Source organism: Pristiophorus japonicus, chromosome 22 (genome assembly GCF_044704955.1).
Source record: "Pristiophorus japonicus isolate sPriJap1 chromosome 22, sPriJap1.hap1, whole genome shotgun sequence".
In the NCBI taxonomy this organism is placed as follows: Eukaryota; Metazoa; Chordata; class Chondrichthyes; family Pristiophoridae; genus Pristiophorus; species Pristiophorus japonicus.
The window spans coordinates 43,103,265-43,125,814 of record NC_091998.1 but is presented as its reverse complement, the minus strand read 5'-3'; the positions used below and the strand labels follow the sequence as shown (position 1 = coordinate 43,125,814).

The 22,550-nt window shown below is 51.6% G+C and overlaps 1 protein-coding gene and 1 long non-coding RNA gene across 55 annotated transcripts in view; one reads left to right on the top strand and one right to left on the bottom strand.

Annotated features, from left to right (window-relative positions):
- Positions 1–22,550, bottom strand: part of LOC139234980 (uncharacterized) — a 198,163-nt gene that overhangs the window by 53,865 nt on the left and 121,748 nt on the right. For 5 of the 8 annotated variants that reach the window (XR_011588382.1, XR_011588388.1, XR_011588383.1 and 2 more), the window contains 2 exons: positions 15,109–15,215; positions 6,890–6,994 (listed from right to left, as the gene is read on the bottom strand). This is a non-coding gene — a long non-coding RNA (uncharacterized lncRNA). Of the gene's footprint in view, positions 1–6,889; positions 7,009–15,108; positions 15,216–16,322; positions 16,695–22,550 lie in introns of those variants that run through there. The other 3 variants (XR_011588385.1, XR_011588386.1, XR_011588390.1) reach the window with 3 other exon arrangements.
- Positions 1–22,550, top strand: part of LOC139234976 (calcium/calmodulin-dependent protein kinase type II subunit beta) — a 315,635-nt gene that overhangs the window by 178,965 nt on the left and 114,120 nt on the right. For 32 of the 47 annotated variants that reach the window (XM_070865985.1, XM_070865983.1, XM_070865988.1 and 29 more), the window contains exons 5-6: positions 7,971–8,036; positions 19,655–19,727. In XM_070865985.1, coding sequence (XP_070722086.1) covers positions 7,971–8,036; positions 19,655–19,727 — 139 coding nt within the window. The remainder of the gene's footprint in view (positions 1–7,970; positions 8,037–19,654; positions 19,728–22,550) is intronic. The other 15 variants (XM_070865995.1, XM_070865986.1, XM_070865984.1 and 12 more) reach the window with 1 other exon arrangement.

Here is a 22,550-nt window from a genome sequence, read left to right as displayed (position 1 = left end):
GTCACCACCTCACCTTGCTCATTTGTCGGATCGATTCTTTTTTTGTTACAAATTAGAAAGAGAATTCGATAGAGCAAAATCTGCACAGCAGCACACTCACTGGCTGCTGCCGCACAGACCCAGTGAGCACAGACCCACACTGAGCACAGACCCACGCACAGACCCACACTGAGCACAGACCCACACTGAGCACAGACCCACACTGAGCACAGACCCACGCACAGACCCACACTGAGCACAGACCCACACTGAGCACAGACCCACACTGAGCACAGACCCACGCACAGACCCACACTGAGCACAGACCCACACTGAGCACAGACCCACACTGAGCAGAGACTCACTGAGCACAGACCCACACTGAGCGCAGACCCAGTGAGCGCAGACCCACACTGAGCACAGACCCACACTGAGCACAGACCCACACTGAGCACAGACCCACACTGAGCAGAGACTCACTGAGCGCAGACCCCCAGTGAGCGCAGACCCCCAGTGAGCGCAGACCCCCAGTGAGCGCAGACCCACACTGAGCACAGACCCACACTGAGCACAGACCCACACTGAGCAGAGACTCACTGAGCACAGACCCACACTGAGCACAGACCCACACTGAGCAGAGACTCACTGAGCACAGACCCACACTGAGCGCAGACCCACACTGAGCACAGACCAACACTGAGCGCAGACCCACACTGAGCGCAGACCCACACTGAGCACAGACCCACACTGAGCGCAGACCCACACTGAGCACAGACCCAGTGAGCACAGACCCAGTGAGCACAGACCCAGTGAGCACAGACCCACACTGAGCACAGACCCACACTGAGCACAGACCCAGTGAGCACAGACCCACACTGAGCACAGACCAACACTGAGCGCAGACCCACACTGAGCGCAGACCCACACTGAGCGCAGACCCACACTGAGCACAGACCCAGTGAGCACAGACCCACACTGAGCACAGACCCAGTGAGCACAGACCCACACTGAGCACAGACCCAGTGAGCACAGACCCACACTGAGCACAGACCCACACTGAGCACAGACCCACACTGAGCACAGACCCAGTGAGCACAGACCCACACTGAGCACAGACCCACACTGAGCACAGACCCAGTGAGCACAGACCCACACTGAGCACAGACCCAGTGAGCACAGACCCACACTGAGCACAGACCCACACTGAGCACAGACCCAGTGAGCACAGACCCACACTGAGCACAGACCCAGTGAGCACAGACCCACACTGAGCACAGACCCACACTGAGCACAGACTCACTGAGCACAGACCCACACTGAGCGCAGACCCACACTGAGCGCAGACCCACACTGAGCACAGACCCAGTGAGCACAGACCCAGTGAGCACAGACCCACACTGAGCACAGACCCACACTGAGCACAGACCCACACTGAGCACAGACCCAGTGAGCACAGACCCACACTGAGCACAGACCCACACTGAGCACAGACCCACACTGAGCACAGACCCACACTGAGCGCAGACCCACACTGAGCACAGACCCAGTGAGCACAGACCCAGTGAGCACAGACCCACACTGAGCACAGACCCACACTGAGCACAGACCCAGTGAGCACAGACCCACACTGAGCACAGACCCACACTGAGCACAGACCCACACTGAGCAGAGACTCACTGAGCACAGACCCACACTGAGCACAGACCCACACTGAGCACAGACTCACTGAGCACAGACCCACACTGAGCGCAGACCCACACTGAGCGCAGACCCACACTGAGCGCAGACCCAGTGAGCACAGACCCACACTGAGCACAGACCCACACTGAGCACAGACCCACACTGAGCACAGACCCAGTGAGCACAGACCCACACTGAGCACAGACCCACACTGAGCGCAGACCCACACTGAGCGCAGACCCACACTGAGCGCAGACCCACACTGAGCACAGACCCAGTGAGCACAGACCCACACTGAGCACAGACCCAGTGAGCACAGACCCACAGTGAGCACAGACCCACACTGAGCACAGACCCACACTGAGCACAGACCCACACTGAGCACAGACCCAGTGAGCACAGACCCACACTGAGCACAGACCCACACTGAGCACAGACCCAGTGAGCACAGACCCAGTGAGCACAGACCCACACTGAGCACAGACCCAGTGAGCACAGACCCACACTGAGCACAGACCCACACTGAGCACAGACCCAGTGAGCACAGACCCACACTGAGCACAGACCCACACTGAGCGCAGACCCACACTGAGCGCAGACCCACACTGAGCGCAGACCCACACTGAGCACAGACCCAGTGAGCACAGACCCACACTGAGCACAGACCCAGTGAGCACAGACCCACACTGAGCACAGACCCACACTGAGCACAGACCCACACTGAGCACAGACCCACACTGAGCACAGACCCAGTGAGCACAGACCCACACTGAGCACAGACCCACACTGAGCACAGACCCAGTGAGCACAGACCCAGTGAGCACAGACCCACACTGAGCACAGACCCAGTGAGCACAGACCCACACTGAGCACAGACCCACACTGAGCACAGACCCAGTGAGCACAGACCCACACTGAGCACAGACCCAGTGAGCACAGACCCACACTGAGCACAGACCCACACTGAGCACAGACCCACACTGAGCACAGACTCACTGAGCACAGACCCACACTGAGCACAGACCCACACTGAGCACAGACCCACACTGAGCAGAGACTCACTGAGCACAGACCCACACTGAGCACAGACCCACACTGAGCAGAGACTCACTGAGCACAGATTTAGCGGTTCTCTCCCTCTCTCTCATTTTCTATTGTGCTCGGTCTCTTTCTTTCTCTTTTGATCGTTGGTATTAGCTTTTTTGTGCAGCTCCATCTTCCAGAAGGCCATAAGCTCTGGAACTCCCTCCCTAAACCTCTCCGCCTCTCTCTCCTTCAAGATGCTCCTTAAAACCTCCCTCTGTGACCAGTTATCTAGCCCAATATCTGCTGTTGTGCCTCGGTGTCAAATTCTGTTTGATAAGATGTGTCAGGCAGATGCTAGATTTCCTTTGACAGTAGCTCAGACACTGGCACATTTACAGTTTGGCTGCCACCCTCATAGGACACGTCTTGAAGCAGCTCGGGACGGTTTCCTATGTTAAATGCAAGTTGTTGAACTGAGTTCTGCCAGGCGTGCTCATTTGTAGATCACAGCTGGGGCGACCTGGTCATTGCGCAGCCCGCAGTCTGCCCTGCCTCCAGGACTTCTATCGTCGCACTTGCAGACCTCAGGCAGCAGGGGCTGTCTGCGTGGAGGTGCTGAGGATGTTGAATCGCTTGCCCTGATCACGGGCCACGTTTCGGCAATTGTTTCTACATCTCAGCCTGGTGTCCTGTGTGGGTGGGAGCCACACTGCAAACGTTCCAGTATCTTAACAATTTTCAGACGAAATCCTGACACATCTTCTCACCAAATGAATTGTACGCAGAACTTGGTTTTCAGTTTTATTTTTACGTTTTGTGATCCAAACCTGGGATGGGGTCACCAGGACAGCTCTTTGAGCAGGCTTATTGATACCGTAACTTGATGGGCCACGCCCATTCATGGTTTTTGATTTAATCTGAATCCCCTGATTGAACATAAGAACATATGAAATAGGAGCAGGAGTAGGCCATTCGGCCCCTCGAGCCTGCTCCGCCATTTAATATAATCATGGCCGATCTTCTACCTCAACTCCACTTCCCATATCCCTGGATTCCTATAATATTAACAAATCCATCGATCTCTGTCTTGAATATACTCAAAGACTGAGCCTCCACAGCCCTCTGGGGTAGAGAATTCCAAAGATTCACCACCCTCTTAGTGAAGAAATTTCTCCTCATCTCAGTCCTAAATGGCCGACCCCTTATTCTGAGACTGTGACCATTGGTTCTAGACTCCCCAACTAGAGGAAACATCCTCTCAGCATCTACCCTGTGTAGCCCTGTAAGAATTTTGTGTGTTTCAATGAGATCACCTCTCATTCTTCTAAACTCTAGAGAATATAGGCCTAGTCTACTCGATCTCTCCTCATAGGACAATCCTTCCATCCCAGGAATCAGTCTGGTGAACCTTCGTTGCACTCCCTCAATGGCAAGTATATCCTTCCTTAGGTAAGGAGACCAAAACTGTACACACTATTCCAGGTCTCACCAGGGCCCTATATAATTGCAATAAGACGTCTTTACTGTTATACTCAAATCCTCTTGTAATAAAGGCCGACATACCATTTGCTTTCTTAATCGCTTGCTAGGGTGACTGTCATGGGGAAAGAGCAGGGGGGTGGGATTAATTGGATAGCTCTACCAGAGAACATGCGCAGGCACGATGGGCCGAATGGCTTCCTTCTGTGCTGTCATTCTATGATATTCACTCACTGCCATCCTGTGTCCTTGATCTTTTCTCGGGGGCAGGAAGATAAACAGTGATGTGCACATTGAAGGCCAGTTCCTCTGTGTTAGGTTTGGGATGGAATTTGATTGCTGCGTTTTGTTGTAATCAGAAAGGTAGTTACATGCTTTGTCTATGTTTGGCCACAGTTCAGTGAGAGCCTCACAGTCAGTCCTGCATCTGAAAGCACAAGATGCTTTGAGCGGTTTATTCTGTCTTATTTTGTTGAAACAGTGAGCAGCGATAAAATCACCAAGGCAACTGATTTGGTGAAGAGAACGTTGAGCTTCACAGGCTGAGATAATTGACTCAACTTCACTGGATGGGTCAGTGACCTATGGCTCTTCTTGACATGTCAACTACAGTACATGACACATTTGTTATTTGTTCACGAGATGTGGGCGTCACTGGCAAGGCCGGCATTTATTGCCCATCCTTAATTGCCCGTGAACCGCTGCAGTCCTGATTCTTCTTTGTAGCAATTTGGTACATCTCACAGGTCAGTTAAGAGAGTCAAACACATTGCGATGAATGCCATCAACAACCAGGAGCATGATCTGTTTTTGAGATTATTAATTCTACAGAACTTCATCTGCATTTGCTTCGGCACGTTTAATTTGAACATCAACCCTGCCGTATATTATATCATCGTCAGCGGTGAAGGCTGATGCAAAGTAGTCATTTAAAACCTCTGCCATATCCTGAGATTCCACCCTGACTGCCAAGGACGGGCTTGGTCTTGGCTCCGATGCCCCCCACAGTCAAATAGCTCGTTAGTGTTCAGTGCCTCGGCGCATGCTAGGAAGAATGAACACTTGAGCAAAGTTGTGGAGAGCTGCCAGTTCTCGTGGAACTGAACCCAAGACGTGGCCATTGCCTTCATGCCAAAAGGAACCAGGAAAACATAGAAACATAGAAAATAGGTGCAGGAGTAGGCCATTCAGCCCTTGGAGCCCGCACTGCTATTCAATAAGATCATGGATGATCATTCAACCTCAGTACCCCACCCCAGCCTTATCTCCATACCCCCGATCTCTTTAGCCGTAAGGGCCACATCTAACTCCCTTTTGAATATGTCCAACGAACTGGCCTCAACAACTTTCTGTGGTAGAGAATTCCATAGGTGTGGGTGAAGAAGTTTCTCCTCATCTCTAAATGGCTTACCCCTTATCCTTAGATTGTGACCCCTGGATTTGGACTTCCCCAACATCGGGAACATTCTTCCTGCATCTATCCTGTCCAGTCCCGTCAGAATTTTATACGTTTCTATGAGATCCCCTCTCATTCTTCTAAATTTCAGTGAGTATAAGCCTAGCCGATCCAGTCAGTCCTGACATCCCGGGAATCAGTCTGGTGAACCTTCGCTGTACTCCCTCAATAGCAAGCACGTCCTTCCTCAGATTAGGAGACCAAAACTGCACACAATACTCAAGGTGTGGTCTCACCAAGGCCCTGTACAACTGCAGCAAGACCTCCCTGCTCCTATACTCAAATCCCCTCACTATGAAGGCCAGCATGCCATTTGCTTGCTTTACTGCCTGCTGTACCTGCATGCCCACCTTCAATGACTGATGTATCATGACACCCAGGTCTCGTTGCACCTCCCCTTTTACTAATCTGTCGCCATTCAGATAATAATCTGTCTTCCTGTTTTTGCCACCAAAGTGGATAACCTCACATTTATCCACATTATACTGCATCTACCATGCATTTGCCCACTCGCCTAACCTGTCCAAGTCACCCTGCAGCCTCTTGGCATCCTCCTCGCAGCTCGCATTGCCACCCAGCTTAGTGTCATCTGCAAACTTGGAGATATTATATTCAATTCCTTTGTCTAAATCATTCATGTATATTGTAAATAGCTGGGGTCCCAGGACTGAACCCTGCGGCACCCCACTAGTCACTGCCTGCCATTCTGAAAAGGACTTGTTTATTCCCACTCTTTGCTTCCTGTCTGCCAACCAGTTCTCTATCCACGTCAATGCATTACCCCCAATACCATGTGCTTTAATTTTGCACACCAATCTCTTGTGTGAGACCTTGTCAAAAGCCTTTTGAATGTCCAAATACACCACATCCACTGGTTCTCCCTTATCCACTCTACTAGTTACATCCTCAAAAAATTCTGGAAGATTTGTCAAGCATGATTTCCCTTTCATAAATCCATGCTGACTTGGACCGATCCTGTCACTGCTTTCCAAATGCGCTGCTATTACATCTTTAATAATTGACTCTAGCATTTTCCCCACTACCGATGTCAGGCTAACCGGTCTATAATTCCCTGTTTTCTCTCCCTCCTTTTTTAAAAAGTGGGGTTACATTAGCTACCCTCCAATCCATAGGAACTGATCCAGAGTCCATGAAAAGAATTGCTGCTATTTACTCCAAAATGTGCGGACTTAAAACATAATCAGTACGGGCCCAGGAATTTTTAAAATTACTGTCGAAACAGGAAGTAATTAAAATAAGAGAGCATACTTTAATCATGCTTGGTGTTTCTGGTCTGCATTCTTTTGCTTTGCTCAGTTCCTGAAGTCCATGTTACTTTAGCACTTTTCCACGATGAGGTATACAGTTGTGAGCCTAGTGGATGAAACCTAGGTCATGTTAGTGTGATAAACCAACTAGTTCTTAATATCAGTGTGTTGCTATGAATTCTTAAGCAAAGAACCCGTGAAGCAAAATGCATTACACAACTGATATAAAAGCATGAATAATTAAGGTCATTAAATTGTACAGCACAGGCGGCCATTCGGCCCATCAAGCCTTCCAATTAGAACTTTCCAATTAATCCCACTCACCTGCTCTTTCCCTACAGCCCTGCAAATGTTTCCTTTGCAAGTATCTATCCAATCCCCTTTTGAAAGTTACCATTGAATCTGCTTCCACCGTCCTTTCAGGCAGCGCGTTCCAAATCATAATCCCTCGCTGAGTAAAACAAAAATTCTCCACTTCTCCCCCTCTGGTTCTTTTGCCAATTATCTACAATCTGTGTCCCCCTGGTTACCGACCCTCCTGTTACTTGACACCGTGTCTCCTTATTTACTCCATCAAAACCCCTCATAATTTTGAACACCTCTATTAAATCTCCTCCCAACCTTCTCTGCTCGAAGGAAAACAACCCCAGCTTCTCCAGTCTCTCAGTAAATCTGCTCTGCAATCTCGCCAAGGCCTTGACATCCTTCCTAAAGTGCGGTGGCCGGAATTGGACACGATACTCCAGCTTGTAATGTATGTACCTGTGAGCATGCTCACAGGTTTGTGGGGCTGTCGCATTGTGAGTGGCTTAGCCAGTCACGTGATGCTCACAAGACTCAATAAAACCCCAACCAGTTGGGTCCAGGTCATCCACGATGAGGTATGCAGTTGTGAGCCGAGTGGATGAACTGGTAATGTGTAGCGTGATTGTTGAACCTTTGTTAACAAACCGATGTGTTGCTATGAATTCTTAAGAAAGAACCCATGAAGCAAATACATTAGACAGCTGTTATAAAAGCATGAATAATTAAGAAGTGTCCTGTCTACATACATGCTTAACGATTGTCTGCTTCTCCTGCAGGGTCACTGGAGGTGAACTATTTGAAGATATTGTAGCCAGAGAGTACTACAGTGAAGCAGATGCAAGGTAAGCTGTTCCATCAGTCACCTTTCCACTGCGACTATACGTAGAATCTTCGGGTTGCAACTAAGGATCACTTGTGTCTTGTGCGTCAGACATCATGGCTATTTAGTAAACCAGTGGGGGTTGTTAAAAACATAGAAAATAGGTGCAGGAGTAGGCCATTCGGCCCTTCGAGCCTGCACCGCCATTCAACAAGATCATGGCTGATCACCCACCCCAGCACCTCCCCCGACCCCCCCAGCCGCAAGGACCACATCCAACTCCCTCCTGAACACATCCAATGAACTGGCATCGTTGTTCCGTCTGGCTGTTCCAAAAAAGTCACTTTTTTTTTAGTCTTTCCTGGAACGTGGCCGTCACCGGCAAGGCCAGGATTTATTGCCCGTCCCTAATTGCCCTCAAGAAGTTGGTGGTGATAACGGAGTGGTTTGCTGGGCTATTTCAGAGGGGCCTGGGTACGGAGTCACTTGGAGGCCAGACCGGGTAAGGGCGGCAGATTTCCTTCCCCAAAGGGCATTAGTGAACCAGATGGGTTTTTACACAATCCAACAATTTCATGGTCACCATTATTTTTCATTCCAGACTGAATTTAAATTCCTCAGCTGCCGTGGTGGGATTTGAACTCATGACTCTGGATCATTAGTCCAGGCCTCTGGATTATTAGTCCAGTAACATAACCACTATGCTACCGTATCCCCAAGAATTGGCCAAGCTCCTGCTCACTCCTGCTATGTGGGAATACGACTTGTGGCTGACATTAGAATGGATGATATAAAGCACCTCGACCCCACCAATAACACACACTGTGGGGAGAATTTTCACTGTTGCCGCCTGGCGCAAGCGATTGTCCGCCTGTTTGATACCCCGCCCAGTGTAAATGAAAAGCAGGCGAGGTGTGAAACGGGCGGACGATGTGGTGAAAGTGAGCTCACCCTGTAACACTGTGCCCCGACAAGAGAAACCTTCATCTCCTGGCTGCAGCCTGCTTGCTTTTTGCTTTCCTGGTTCGAGTCCCGGATGGAATTGCGCAGTGCAACGTGTCACACCCTCTGCGATAGCTGAAACTCCTCGGCAACTAATGGTCTCTGCAACCCAGCACAGGAACCACCGCTCACCAAGTGGCTGGGATTCAAGCCCGGAGCGATAAGGAGCAGTCCAGAGGGTGAGACGAACGTTGGAAAGAAGCCTAGGGAGAGATGGTGAGCCGAGCTCAGCTCGTAGAGATTTCAGTAGAAAGGAGACCATTCAGCCCATCGGACCTCGAAGTACAAACTCCACGTCCGATCTATCTAATCCTATTCCTTGCTCTCTTCAAGCCTCTCTTAAATGTCATTGAATTACTTCCATTAGATATTTGTGGGGATGGATTCCTTATTCTAATAAGCCTTTGAGTGAAAACAAATCTTCTAATCTCTCCATTTATGTTTCTGATTAATACTAAATTTATGAATCCCGCCCCTCCCTATGACTCCACCAACCACTGGTATCCGAGTCTCTCTGCACTGTCCGAGGCCAGAAGAGACGAGGCATTGAGATGAGTTGACGGCAATTTGAGCCTAAGCTATGGGTCCGAGGCCCAAATCTGTCATCAAGTGTCGAATAGATAGCCATCCCCTCCAATCCTCTACAATACGGGCCTATATTTCATTTTAACAAAACCAGGTCGGGAATTGGAGGCAGGAAAAAGCCATGATGTCTGGAACAAGTCGCACTTTTGTGATCTTTGTCATTCATACAGCAGTGATCCTGTTAAAACACGAGTTAGACAAAGGCACAACGGGGAGGGGAGGGGAATTGTCATGGACAAAGTGGCACGGAAGGGTCTGAAACAGAACGCCGTTGAGAAACTTTGATTTTTTTTTTAATTCATTATTTTTTTGTTGGTGGTTGAAACAAAAGAACCCCCAAAGCTGATTATTGGAAGAGAAGAATTCTGATTGGCCAGTGCGTGTTAGGACAGGCAGTATTGAGACCCCGGGAGGAGGGAGACGGGGGGGCTTTTGGAATTGAGATAGACGTGGCCAGGTAGTGAAGTGATGCAAACGGATTCGTTCTTTGCCTCCTGCATAGGTGAGTCTGAAAGTTATGGGTGTTGATCAGGTATGAAAGGAAGGGTGCTCCACATAGGAGAATTCTCCTGGAAGCAGGTGAGCCATTGGAGAATGGCATCCTCGCAGAATGGAAAGTCGGACAATCATTCAACATCTTTCACCATTAGCCTCCATTCCATTCCCATTAATACCACTCTCCATTTTATTGGAGTATTTTGGACACTCCTGCATTCTCATTGTGTCATACTCATGATTTGCTCGAAATCGTTCGTTTCCGGAACCTCATGATCAGGCAACGTCGCTTCCTCCTGCAGTCTGCAGCCTATTAAAACCCAGGCTTATTTTGCCGTCTTCTCCCACTCTGTTCGAGCGTGGAGGTACCCTGAACGGTAGGCCTTTGCCTCTTGCCTCAGGTAATCAGTGAAATGGAATCCACTCTGCCCATGGCCGGCAAAGAACAACTTGAAAAACGGGCCCGAAGCCTGGGGCCTATCTGCCCGGCCACTTGCCTCAGAAAAGTGGGGGAAGGAAAATAAATTTTAAAAGTCGGTTGTCGAAGAGGAAAAATATTTACCGAGACGGATCCATTAGATCTATTTTTTGGGGAGAGCTGACATTTAGATTGTAGAACATAAGAAATAGGAGCAGGAGTAAGCCATATGGCCCCTTCGAGCCTGCTCCGCCATTCAATAAGATCATGGCTGATCGATCTTGGCCTTAACTCCAATTTCCTGCCCACTCTCCATAACCCTTCAAGAGCATGCCTCCCCCAGCCGAAGTGCCCTACCCCAGTCCAAGCACATCCTCTTCCCCCCCACCCATACCATCGATGGGGCAGGCATTGTATACGGGTTTATTGGGTATGAAGTGAATAGTGACAAAGTCGTGACTTCTGGATATCATCCACTCCAACGATGCCCCTTGTAGGGGGTTGGAAGAACGTGATCAGTCTTCTCTTCTCCCCACCCGTGTCTCTCTCTCCCCCCGGCCCCTCTCTCTCTCTCTCCGGCCCCTCTCTCTCTCTCTCTCTCTCTCTCCCCCCGGCCCCCCTCTCTCTCTCTCTCTCCCCCCGGCCCCCCTCTCTCTCTCTCTCTCCCCCCCCGGTCCCTCTCTCTCTCTCCCCCCGGTCCCTCTCTCTTTCTCTCCCCTCGGCCCCTCTCCCTCTCTCTCTCCTCCCCCCCGGCCCCTCTCTCTCTCCTCCCCCCCCGGCCCCTCTCTCTCTCCCCCCCCCGGCCTCTCTCTCTCTCTCCCCTGCGCCTCTCTCTCTCTCTCTCTTTCTCCCCCCAGCCCCTCTCTCTCTCTCTCCCCCCAGCCCCTCTCTCTCTCTCTCCCCCAGCCCTCTCTCTCTCTCTCTCTCCCCCAGCCCCTCTCTCTCTCCCCAGCCCCTCTCTCTCTCCCCAGCCCCTCTCTCCCTCCCCCCAGCCCCTCTCTCTCTCTCTCTCCCCAGCCCCTCTCTCTCTCCCCAGCCCCTCTCTCTCTCTCTCTCTCTCTCTCTCTCTCTCTCTCTCCCTCCCCCAGCCCCTCTCTCTCTCTCTCTCTCTCCCTCTCCTCCCCCGGCCCCTCTCTCTCTCTCTCTCCCTCCCTCCCCGGCCCTCTCTCTCTCTTCTCTCTCTCCTCCCTCCCCCCCAGCCCCTCCCTCTCTCTCTCTCTCTCTCTCCCCCCCCAGCCAGCCAGCCCTCCCTCTCTCTCTCTCTCTCTCTCCCCCCCCCCCCAGCGCCTCTCCCTCTCTCTCCCCAGCCCCTCCCTCTCTCTCTCTCCCCCCCAGCCCCTCCCTCTCTCTCTCTCCCCCCCAGCCCCCCTCTCTCTCTCTCCCCCCCCAGCCAGCCCCTCCCTCTCTCTCTCTCTCTCCCCCCAGCCCCTCTCTCTCTCTCTCTCTCTCTCCCCAGCCCCTCCCTCTCTCTCTCTCTCGCCCCCCCCAGCCCCTCCCTCTCTCTCTCTCTCTCCCCCCAGCCCCTCTCTCTCTCTCTCTCTCTCCCCAGCCCTCTCTCTCTCTCTCCCCCCCCCAGCCCCTCCCGCTCTCTCTCTCTTCCCCCGCCCCCCCCTTTCTCTCTTCCCCGCCCCCCCTCTCTCTCTTCCCCCGCCCCCCCTCTCTCTCTTCCCCCGCCCCCCTCTCTCTCTCTCTTTCCCCCAGTCCCACACTCTCTCTTCCCCCAGTCCCACTCTCTCTCTTCCCCCAGTCCCACTCTCTCTCTCCCCCCCTGCCCCCCCTCTCTCCCCCCCAGCCCCTCTCTCTCTCTCTCTCTCTCTCTCCCCCCCCAGCCAGCCCCTCCCTCTCTCTCTCTCCCCAGCCCCTCCCTCTCTCTCTCTCTCCCCCCCCAGCCCCTCCCTCTTTCTCTCTCTCTCTCCCCCCAGCCCCTCCCTCTCTCTCTCTCTCTCCCCCCCCCAGCCCCTCCCTCTCTCTCTCTCTCCCCCCCAGCCCCTCCCTCTCTCTCTCTCTCTTCCCCCGCCCCCCCTCTCTCTCTCTTCCCCCGCCCCCCTCTCTCTCTCTTCCCCCGCCCCCCCCTCTCTCTCTTCCCCCGCCCCCTCTCTCTCTCTCTTCCCCAGTCCCACTCTCTCCTCCCCCAGTCCCACTCTCTCTCTCCCCCCTGCCCCCCCCTCTCCCCTCTCTCCTCTCTCCTCCCTCCCCTCTCTCCTCTCTCCCTCCCCTCACTCCCTCCCCAGCCCCTCTCTCTCTCTCTCTCTCTCTCCCCCCAGCCTCCCTCCCTCTCCCCCACAGCCTCCCTCCCTCTCTCCCCCCCCCCCCCAGCCTCCCTCTCCCTCCCTCTCCCTCTCCCCCTCCCTCCCTCCCTCTACCCCCCCCCTCCCCTCTCTCCCCCCTCCCTCTCTCTCTCTCCCTCCCCCCCCTCCCCTCCCCTCTCTCTCCCCCCTCCTCCTCTCTCTCTCTCTCCCTCCCCCCCTCCCTCTCCCCCCTCCCTCCCTCTCTCTCTCTCCCCCCCTCCCTCCCTCTCTCTCCCCCCCTCCCTCCCTCTCTCTCTCTCCCCCCCTCCCTCCCTCTCTCTCTCCCCCCCTCCCTCCCTCTCTCTCCCTCCCTCCCTCCCTCCCTCTCCCTCCCCCCCTCCCTCCCTCCCTCTCCCTCCCCCCCTCCCTCCCTCTCTCTCCCCCTCCCTCCCTCTCTCTCCCCCTCCCTCCCTCTCTCTCTCCCCCCCTCCCTCTCTCTCTCCCCCCCCTCCCTCCCTCTCTCCTCCCCTCCCTCCCTCTCTCCCCCCCTCCCTCCCTCTCTCCCCCCCTCCCTCCCTCTCTCTCTCCCCCCCTTCCTCCCTCTCTCTCTCCCTCTCTCTCTCTCTCCCCCTCCCTCCCTCTCTCTCTCTCCCTCCCTCTCTCTCTCCCTCCCTCTCTCTCCCTCCCTCCCTCTCTCTCCCTCCCTCCCTCTCTCCCCCCCCACAGCCTCCCTCCCTCTCTCTCTCTCCCCCCCCCAGCCTCCCTCCCCCCCCCCCAGCCTCCCTCCCTCACTCTCTCCCCCCCCAGCCTCCCACCCTCACTCTCTCCCCCCCCTCCCTCCCTCTCTCTCTCCCTCCCTCTCTCTCTCCCCCCCCCCCCCAGCCTCCCTCCCTCTCTCCCCCCTCCCTCCCTCTCTCTCTCCCCCCTCCCTCCCTCTCTCTCTCCCCCCCTCCCTCTCTCTCTCTCCCTCCCTCTCTCTCTCTCCCTCCCTCCCTCCCTCTCTCTCCCTCCCTCCCTCTCTCTCCCTCCCTCCCTCCCTCACTCTCTTCCCCCCCCCCCAGCCTCCCTCCCTCACTCTCTCCCCCCCCAGCCTCCCTCCCTCTCTCTCTCCCCCCCCCCCCCCAGCCTCCCTCCCTCTCTCTCCCCCCCCCCCACAGCCTCCCTCCCTCTCTCTCTCCCCCCCAGCCTCCCTCCCTCTCTCTCTCCCCCCCCCCAGCCTCCCTCCCTCTCTATCTCCCCCCCCCAGCCTCCCTCCCTCTCTATCTCTCCCCCCAGCCCCTCTCTCTCTCCCCCCCAGCCCCCCTCTCTCTCTCTTCCCCCCAGCCCCTCTCTCTCCCCTCCCCCCACAGTCCCTCTCTCTCCCCCCAGCCCCTCTCTCTCTCTCTCTCTCTCCCCCCAGCCTCTCTCTCTCTCCCCTCCCCCCACAGTCCCTCTCTCCCTCCCTCTCTCCCACAGCCCCTCTCTCTCTCTCTCTCCCCCCAGCCACTCTCTCTTCCCCCCCCCCCGAGTCGGAGCCTCAGGTACTGCTTCTCGGCACCACATGCAGGCAATGATTCAGGCCGGGAGGGGCCGAGTTTGACAGGGGGCGGGGCTTGTCATATGTCTGTCAAAAAAGTATAATTAAAGGTATTACATCATTGCAGAAAATGGGACAATTTCCATGTATGCTTAAATAACACATTCCAGAGATTAAAAGTACGCTCACCCCCTTATTGTAACTCCTTTGGGAGTCATGGGGAACATGAATTTTAGTGGAGGGTGTGTCGTAGTGAAATTGTACTGGGTGCATTTCCGATCAGGGAAGCATAAAAAGCCTGCATGGCCTCTGATTTCAGTCGAGAATTTATGCCGACCTTAATGGCTTTCTACTGAAGGGCCACTCATTAAATGCACATTCTGTTCAAGTATGCATTCTATTGTTTGCTCAGGACTGAGTGGTGTGAATCTACGTGGGATTCTCTGACCTCGGTCACTGTGTGCCTGTTGAATTTTAGCAGGGGAAAAGAACTGAAAACCCGTGTGAATTATGTTAACAGGATCACTGCGCAAGGGGCTGTCCACGGTGGTCAATATTTTCATCAGCTACCGAGTTACCACATTCGCAATGTTTCACCATTTGCTTTTGGGGAGGGGCAGTGCAGAGATCGCTCTGTATAACACCCACAGTACAAAAATGTAACCTGGCACTGTGGATGGCCCCTTCAATTGTATTAAATCTTGGCGAATGTTTGGTGAGATGGTGGGGGATGTGCTGTATCTCTCGCTCTCAGTCTGTTGGCCTAGGCATTCAAAACTCCCTTATTACAACACACACGAGCTGATTGTGTGATTTAAATTTCATTGTGTGTGTGTGCGTCGAGCTGTACCTTTGTGTGTTTTACTGTGTTTTGCACATCTTCACATCTGTGATGACCTCACTTCTGAATGTTTTCTGTGCTTTGTTTCCCTTCTCTTGTCTCTGATGTCTTCAGATCTGAGTTATTAAAAAGAATTATTTTGTTTTGTTTTAATCGTGTGTGAACTCTGGAGGAAGAAGAGTAAGGTAATTTCTGACACTCGGACTCTCTCTCAGATTTGTGCGTTTCCAAACCCTCTCTGTTCGACTCAGGGTTTGGGGATGTGTTTTAAAATCAATCAGTCAGTTGGCCACTGTGTTTAATCAGCGGAATTCACAAAATAGCCTCGACCGGAGGTGACAACATAAAAGCCGACGGCCAGCCTTGAGAGGTGTGACCCTTTCACAGACCCGTTTCCCAGGGTGGGATTCTGGGTTGGTGGAGATGGCAGAACAAGGTTGGGTTCATTACTGCTCAGGCATTGAATCGTACACGTCCACTTCCAACGTCCTTCACCATCCTGCGTGAAGGAAGGTTGCAACACTGGAATCGCCATCTCCCGCATTGACCCGTGGCCTGGCGTCTAAAATGATGCCACCTTTATTCTTTTTTTTACTTATTGAATACCCGCTAACGACCATATCTTACCTTGGGGGGGGCCCTGGCTCTGAACTCCCTGGAGCAGGAGTCACCTTCAGTCAGCAGTGCAATGGCAAGAGCTTAGCAACACCTAGCGACGAGCCACTTACTCTCCGGCCTTCCCAGCCGACCCAGAGATGGTCACGGTGCGCGGGGGACGGAGGCTACGGCTGAGCCCGCTTGGGGGGTGGACCTAATAGAGGAGATCCACCAAGGCCCACTGTCTCCTCACCCGAGAGTTAACCTCAATCTGCACCTTGACCTTAGGTTACAGTGCAGTGCTCGAGGTGACTTTCTGACCCCTTGCACTCTGCACTGCTGTTGTTCAATCGCTGGCCGATTGGTGCAGAGCTCTCTCAGCACAATTTTGCTGCCTTCCCAAATCGCTGAATTAAAAACAGAAATACTGGAAATACTCGGCAGGTCAGACAACATCTGTGCAGAGAGAAACAGAGTTAACGTTTCAGGTCAACTGACCCTTCGTCAGAACTGTTTCAACTGATTTTTAAGCAAGTGCAGAGGCACGGAAAGACGGGGAGGGGAAGAAATAACAAAAGGGAAGTTCTGTGATTGGGTGGAAGGCAGGAGAGATTAAGAGACAAAAACATCGGTGAAAGTTTATTCCTCTCCAAATAAGGGTTACGGTTACAGCTCAGAGACAATAAGGCTCTTAATGAAAGAAAGACTCGCATTTATATAGCGCCTTTCACGACCACCGGACGTCTCATAGCACTTTACAGCCAATGTACTTTGAGTGTAGTCACTGTTGTAATGTGGGAATTTATGCACAGCAAGCTCCCACAAACAGATCATGACCAGATCATCTGTTTTTGTTATGTTGATTGAGGGATAAATATTGGCCAGGACACCGGGGAGAACTCCCCTGCTCTTCTTCAAAATAGTGCCATGGGATCTTTTACGACCACCTGAGAGAGCAGACGGGGCTTCGGTTTAACGTCTCATCCGAAAGGGAAGGTCTGTGATAGGGTGAAAAGCAGAACAGATTAAGAGACAAAAACATAGGTGAATGCTTATTCCTCTCCAAATAAGAGATAAGATACAGCTCAGAGACAATAAGGCTCTTAATGGGTTAATAGCAGCTGATCAATGCGAGAGATCAAACTGCGCATTGCTCCTTTAAACTGTCATTGGTGATGGGAAATAGTTGCGGTCTTTGATCGAGCACCGTGTCCGAGTCACCTCCACACTGCCTCGTGCTGTTGTGATGTGCCCGGGCACTGGTGAACAGAATGAATCGATGGAGTTGCAGACCGCGACTGCACTGTTGAACATTTTCCAAAGGGATTATGCACAGGTTCAAAGAGAGGCCGTTCACGTGACCAAGCTTCACATCGATTGGCTCAGCGGCCGGCGGTGAGCAGGAGGTGAAGGATTTAGGCCGCTCCACATGGTGATGATAATTGGCTTGTACCTAATTTGTAACGAGGACTACAGGGCCACTTTATGTATTACTTGGCAGAGCCTCGTTACAAAGCCTTGTGTAAAAACATGTAGGCCGTTATCATCGCTGGTCCAATACAACAATGTATAATTTGGTCTTTTCAGAGCTGCCTGCCTCAAGTGATCCTTCGCAGTTATCACCATTATTACATTTAATTATAATCATTAAGAGTAGAACAAGATAGCCTGTTGTTTTACATAGGAGGTGATAGAAAGGCTAAAGGGATTTTGGTTTGCACAAAGTGTTCCCCCATCATTGTTATCTTAAGTCACAGTGCCTGCAGCCCATTAACAGATGCTGCCTTTCATTCTTTATTTTTGTGTCTGTATCAGTGTTTTAAGCCTCAGGCACACCCGCAATTGCCTGTCTCCTCTCCCACTGCCCGAGGTGCTCTGGTGGATGAGGATGACCTGTGGGGTCAGGGGTCATTGGCGCAGGTCCCCTCCCTCGGCCAATCCTCAACTCATCGCAGCCAGAGCGAAAGGGGCGGCAATTGGCCGCCATGTCCCCGGGCCGGGAACCAGGGGAGGTTCGGGGGGGGGGGGGGCCCGACTCCTCAGCTGTTGTTCCCAGCCCTCAGAGTGTAAGGCCTGTGAGTGCTGCTTCTATTCTTTTTTTTCTGAACAGTGAGTAAGAGGGAGAGAAAAAAAATGACTTTCATTTGTATCGCGCCTTTCACAACCTGGTAAGAAACAGGAGCCTGCTCTGCCATTCAATAAGATCATGGCAATGTGATAATGACCAGACAATCTGTTTTAGTGATGTTGATTGAGGGATAAATATTGGCACCAGGATACTGGGGAAATCGCCCCTGCTCTTCAAAGTAGTGCAGTGGGATCTTTTACATCTACCTGAGAGAGCAAACAGGGCCTCGGTTTAACCTCTCATCCGAAAGATGGTACCTCCGACAGTGCAGCACTCCCTCAGTACTGCACTGGGAGTGTCAGCCTAGATTAATGTACTCAAGTCCCTGGAGTGGGACTCGAACCCACAGCCTTCTGACTCAGAGGTGAGAGTACTGCCCACTGTGCCGCGACTGACAACACTACGAGAGAAGGACATTCTGCAAGGCTAGTTCAAAGCACAACCGCAATGGAAGTGCTACCGCTGTCCTGGCCAATATTTATCCCTCAACGAATAGACTATCTGGTCAAAAATAAAAACAGCAAATGCTGGAAATACTCTACATGCCAGGCAGCATCTGAGGAGTTCCAGGTCGATGACCTTTCGTCAGAACTTCGAATTAGAGATATAACAGGTCTTTAATCAAGTGCAGAGGTAGGGAAATGAGGGAGGGGAGGAAAGAACAAAAGAGAAGGTCTGTGATAGGATGGAGAGCAGGAGAGATTAAATGACAAAAGGGATGATGGTGCAGGGCAAAAGGAGATGGTAATGGGGCAAGTTAAAGAACAAAAGATGAGTCTAGATAGGGTGTAAAAATGGGAATGGCAGAATCATCAAAACTGCCGTCCGAAAAAACATCTGGTTATTTATCTCATTGCTGTCTGTGGGACCTTGCTTTGTACAAAGTGGCTATATTGCAACAGTAATTCATTGACTGTAAAGCGCTTTGGGACTTGAATGTTCCTATAGAGGAATTTATAATGGAAAAATAAAAGTAGGGACATATATGATTTGAAAACAGGGTTTGGATTTATATGTTTCAATAAGATCGCCTCTCATTCTTCCAAACTCCAATGAGTACAGGCCCAACATTTCCTCATTATCATAGGCAATCCCTCGGAATCGAGGAAGACTTGCTTCCACTAAAAGTGAGTTCTTAGGTGATTGAACAGTCCAATATGGGAATTACAGTCTCTGGTCCTTTCCTCGTAAGACAACCCCTTCATCCCAGGAATCAACCTGGTGAACCTTCTCTGAACTGCCTCCAATGCAAGGATATCCCTCCTCAAACAAGGAGACCAAAACTGCACGCAGTACTCCAGGTGTGGTCTCACCAATACCCTGTACAGTTGTAGCAGGACTTCCCTGCTTTTATACTCCACCCCCCTTGCAATAAAGGCCAACATTCCACTGGCCTTGCTGATTACTTGCTGTACCTGCACGCTAACGTTTTGTGTTTTATGTACGAGGATCCCCATACAAGGATTGACGGCTTGTATTTTTTTTTAATGGATGAGTCCCACCGGTCAGAAATTACCTTTGAAACGGTTCCACTATACTCTGCTCTTGCTCAATTGATGTCTTTCCTGAACAGTGTCAGGCTTGCAGCTGAAAAGAGCGTGATTTGCCAGTGTACGTACGGTGGTGCTGTCCTGGTGCCGCGTTGGGTGTCTGTTGTGTCTTTTTAAAAAAAAAAACAACTGTCCATTTCTTCTTCCTCTGTGATGGTTCTCCTCTTCACTTCCACAACATTCACTGGTCCTCTGGTTCTCCTCCCCACCTCCCCTCTCCCTCTCCTTACCAACCCCCCACCCCCCCACTTGTCTCTCCTTGTCCCGCTCTGTTTTACAGTCACTGTATCCATCAGATTCTAGACAGTGTTAATCATATTCACCAACATGACATAGTACACAGGGACCTGAAGGTCAGTATCTTCTCACCTTTACAGAAATAATAAACAAAAAAAAAGAAACAAGAGAAAAAAAACTTAAAATAATGATACGCTCGAGTCTAAAATTGTCATGTTTACAGGTGCAGAGTTTATTCTGCCTCTCATTATCCGTTTCTTCTCTTTGGTGTCGTTATTTTACCTTTTTTTTAATATATCTATATATATATATATATATAAAAAGACCTACTTTGCATGGCTATCACTACCATTCCGAAAGTCTCTTGGGTTATAGGCCGTGACAGGCAATGAAAAGGAAAATGATTGGCGGGGGGAGAAAAAAAAAATTGTTTTTCCCCCAACCACGACATCCCGTTTCCCTTGCCTTGTGCGCCACACAAGGTCCTCCCCAAAAAAGATGACAAGCTGCCGCAGTGACAGCTCTCTGCACGCATTGGAGACGGAAATCAGAATGTCCACCCCCACAAACCCTGCCCTCTTCAAAAGAAATAATACTGTTTTGGCAAGCGTTAGCCTCTTCATGGCCTTTGAGACTTCAAGGGCACGGTTGCACTTCCACCCCACCCCTTCTTGAGTCTGTCATGCTTTATTGCTCCTGACAATGTTCTTTGAGAGAAGCACAGACTGGTTTGTGGCCAGGGCCAAGCATGAGCTTATAACCACTTCCGCCCCCTAGTGGCAGCCTGGATGTCGATGAGCTGCTGGTACCACGTGAGCATTGCACCGAGCGTCGGCAGTGGGGATCGGCCGGCAGGGCCCAGGTTTTTTTTTGTTTGTGGCTCTCGAGACTAGGATTGGCCAACACTTGGCCACTTACATCTCTGCAGGAAGTGGCGGTGTGTCTCTGCTTCAGCTCAGCACGGGGGGGTGGGGGGAGGCAGGGGAGGAGTGGAAAGGGTGGCGGTGGGGGGGGGGGTGGAGAGAAGAGAATGGGGGCACTTCCTTCAACGAAATAAAATTAATTTGTCAAGGCCCGAAAGGTTTCTTCTGTTGAAGTGCGATTGTTCTCCAACCCGGATCGTAAACATGTCCTGCTAATGATGACGCCCAGTCCCCCCTCAGCTGCCAGAAGTTGTATGTATAGGAAGCTGCAGGACAGGCTATGACCATCTTATTGTAGGGCTAGCTCTTTCACTGATGAAGATGGCATTTACTGTACCTTCCCCATCTTCCGCCCTGAGCAATTCCAGTTTCATTCCTCCCCCCCCCCCCCCCACCATAAATGTTGTTTGTTTTAAGAACAATATTTTGATGCTCACTTTTTATTAGGTATCCTTATATTAGATGTTGGTGCCATCTTTTTCTCTCCACCAACCTCCCGAGGATAAACCGGCACGTGCTCCCGAGGGTGAGGGCCGACTGCTATCGCCGACCCTCTACCCGTGGAGTATCCGAAGCGGCCTGAACCCCGCTGAGACCAGCTGCACGTCCCCAACCCACGCGGGGATCTCGGCAAGTGCACAGGACAGTGCCCGGCTCCCAGTGTGGCGGCTCTGGATTGGGGGCCTGTATTTATATATTTTTTAAATCGATGCAATTCCCAAACATCCACCACAGATCAGATTTTTGTCACACAAAAAGGCTTTTACTTCATTTAAAAAAAAAATCTGCACATTTGTGGATTCTCTTGTACAAATGTGGCAGCTTTTTACATAAGAACATATGAAAAGGAGTAGGCCATTCGGCCCCTTGAGCCTGCTCCGCCATTCAATAAGATCACGGCTGATCATCGACCTCAACTCCACTTTCCTGCACTATCCCCAGATCCCTTGATTTCCCCTAAACTCCAAAAATCCGTATTGGACCATTAATACTCGGGTGTCAGCTTGCACGTTCCACAAAGGACACAGTGCTTAAAGGGTTAACCATAACGGCTAATCTCTAATAGTGCCAGAGAGAGCAAACCATGACTGCAAAATTATGGCCACATTATTTAACGCAGATCTTTTTGTTTTAAAAATTCTAATGACACCTGTCTTCTTCGGGACATGGAATTGGAACTCTTTGGGCCTTGAATTGTCTTGGGTGGAAGATGCAGCAACTGCACTGTTATTCTGCAGCATTTCCGATACCGTACAGCACTGTACACTGAAGGAACTTGCTTCCAACCACCGTTATGACAACCAGGGAATCACAGCGGGAGCAGAGAAGGAAAAAAAAAACCAACCCCGCGTGTCAAACTCGAGCTTCAAATTGAATTTGTACCAAGCGACCTCCCGGGGCTGAGCAGAGCTATAGTAGCTTAAGCCGAGCAGCTTCTTAGGCTGGGTGATAGATGCTTAAACCTCTGCTCCGTAAGTCCCAATCACAACGCTGGCTTTACGCAGTGATCATGATTTATGGCTGTGCTTACTCGCCTGACTCGGGCTCTGCTTCATATCGTATATATTTATTTTAATTCGCCGGCTGTGTTGCTGCCAAAAAGTGTCGCAGCAAATCTGAACGGCGCTTTCTGAGGTGACGCGGGGCGGCGAGCGAGGTGCCCGTCTTTGACCTTTCCCCCCTGCCCACCTCTGTAAGCTGGCGCGGCCTGGGCCTGTGGAGGAGAGGTGATGGTAGACGGGTCCTGCTTCCCTACGGCCGAGGAGTGGGTGGCGTCGGGGATGATGGGAATGCTAGACGGGGTTAGGTGTTCTGTCCCCTTGTGCACCTGCCACTCTGCCGCATAACCAGCTAAAAGGTGAGACGGCCAGACTGTTCTCTCATTCCAGGAGCAGCACACAAGATGCAATCGGTGCGTGCTTGTGGAGTTTAAAAAAAAAAATCACTTGGTTTTGTCCATCGCAACAGTGAAAACTCACCCTTTCAAACAAATCCCGTGAAAGCTAAAAGATGTCT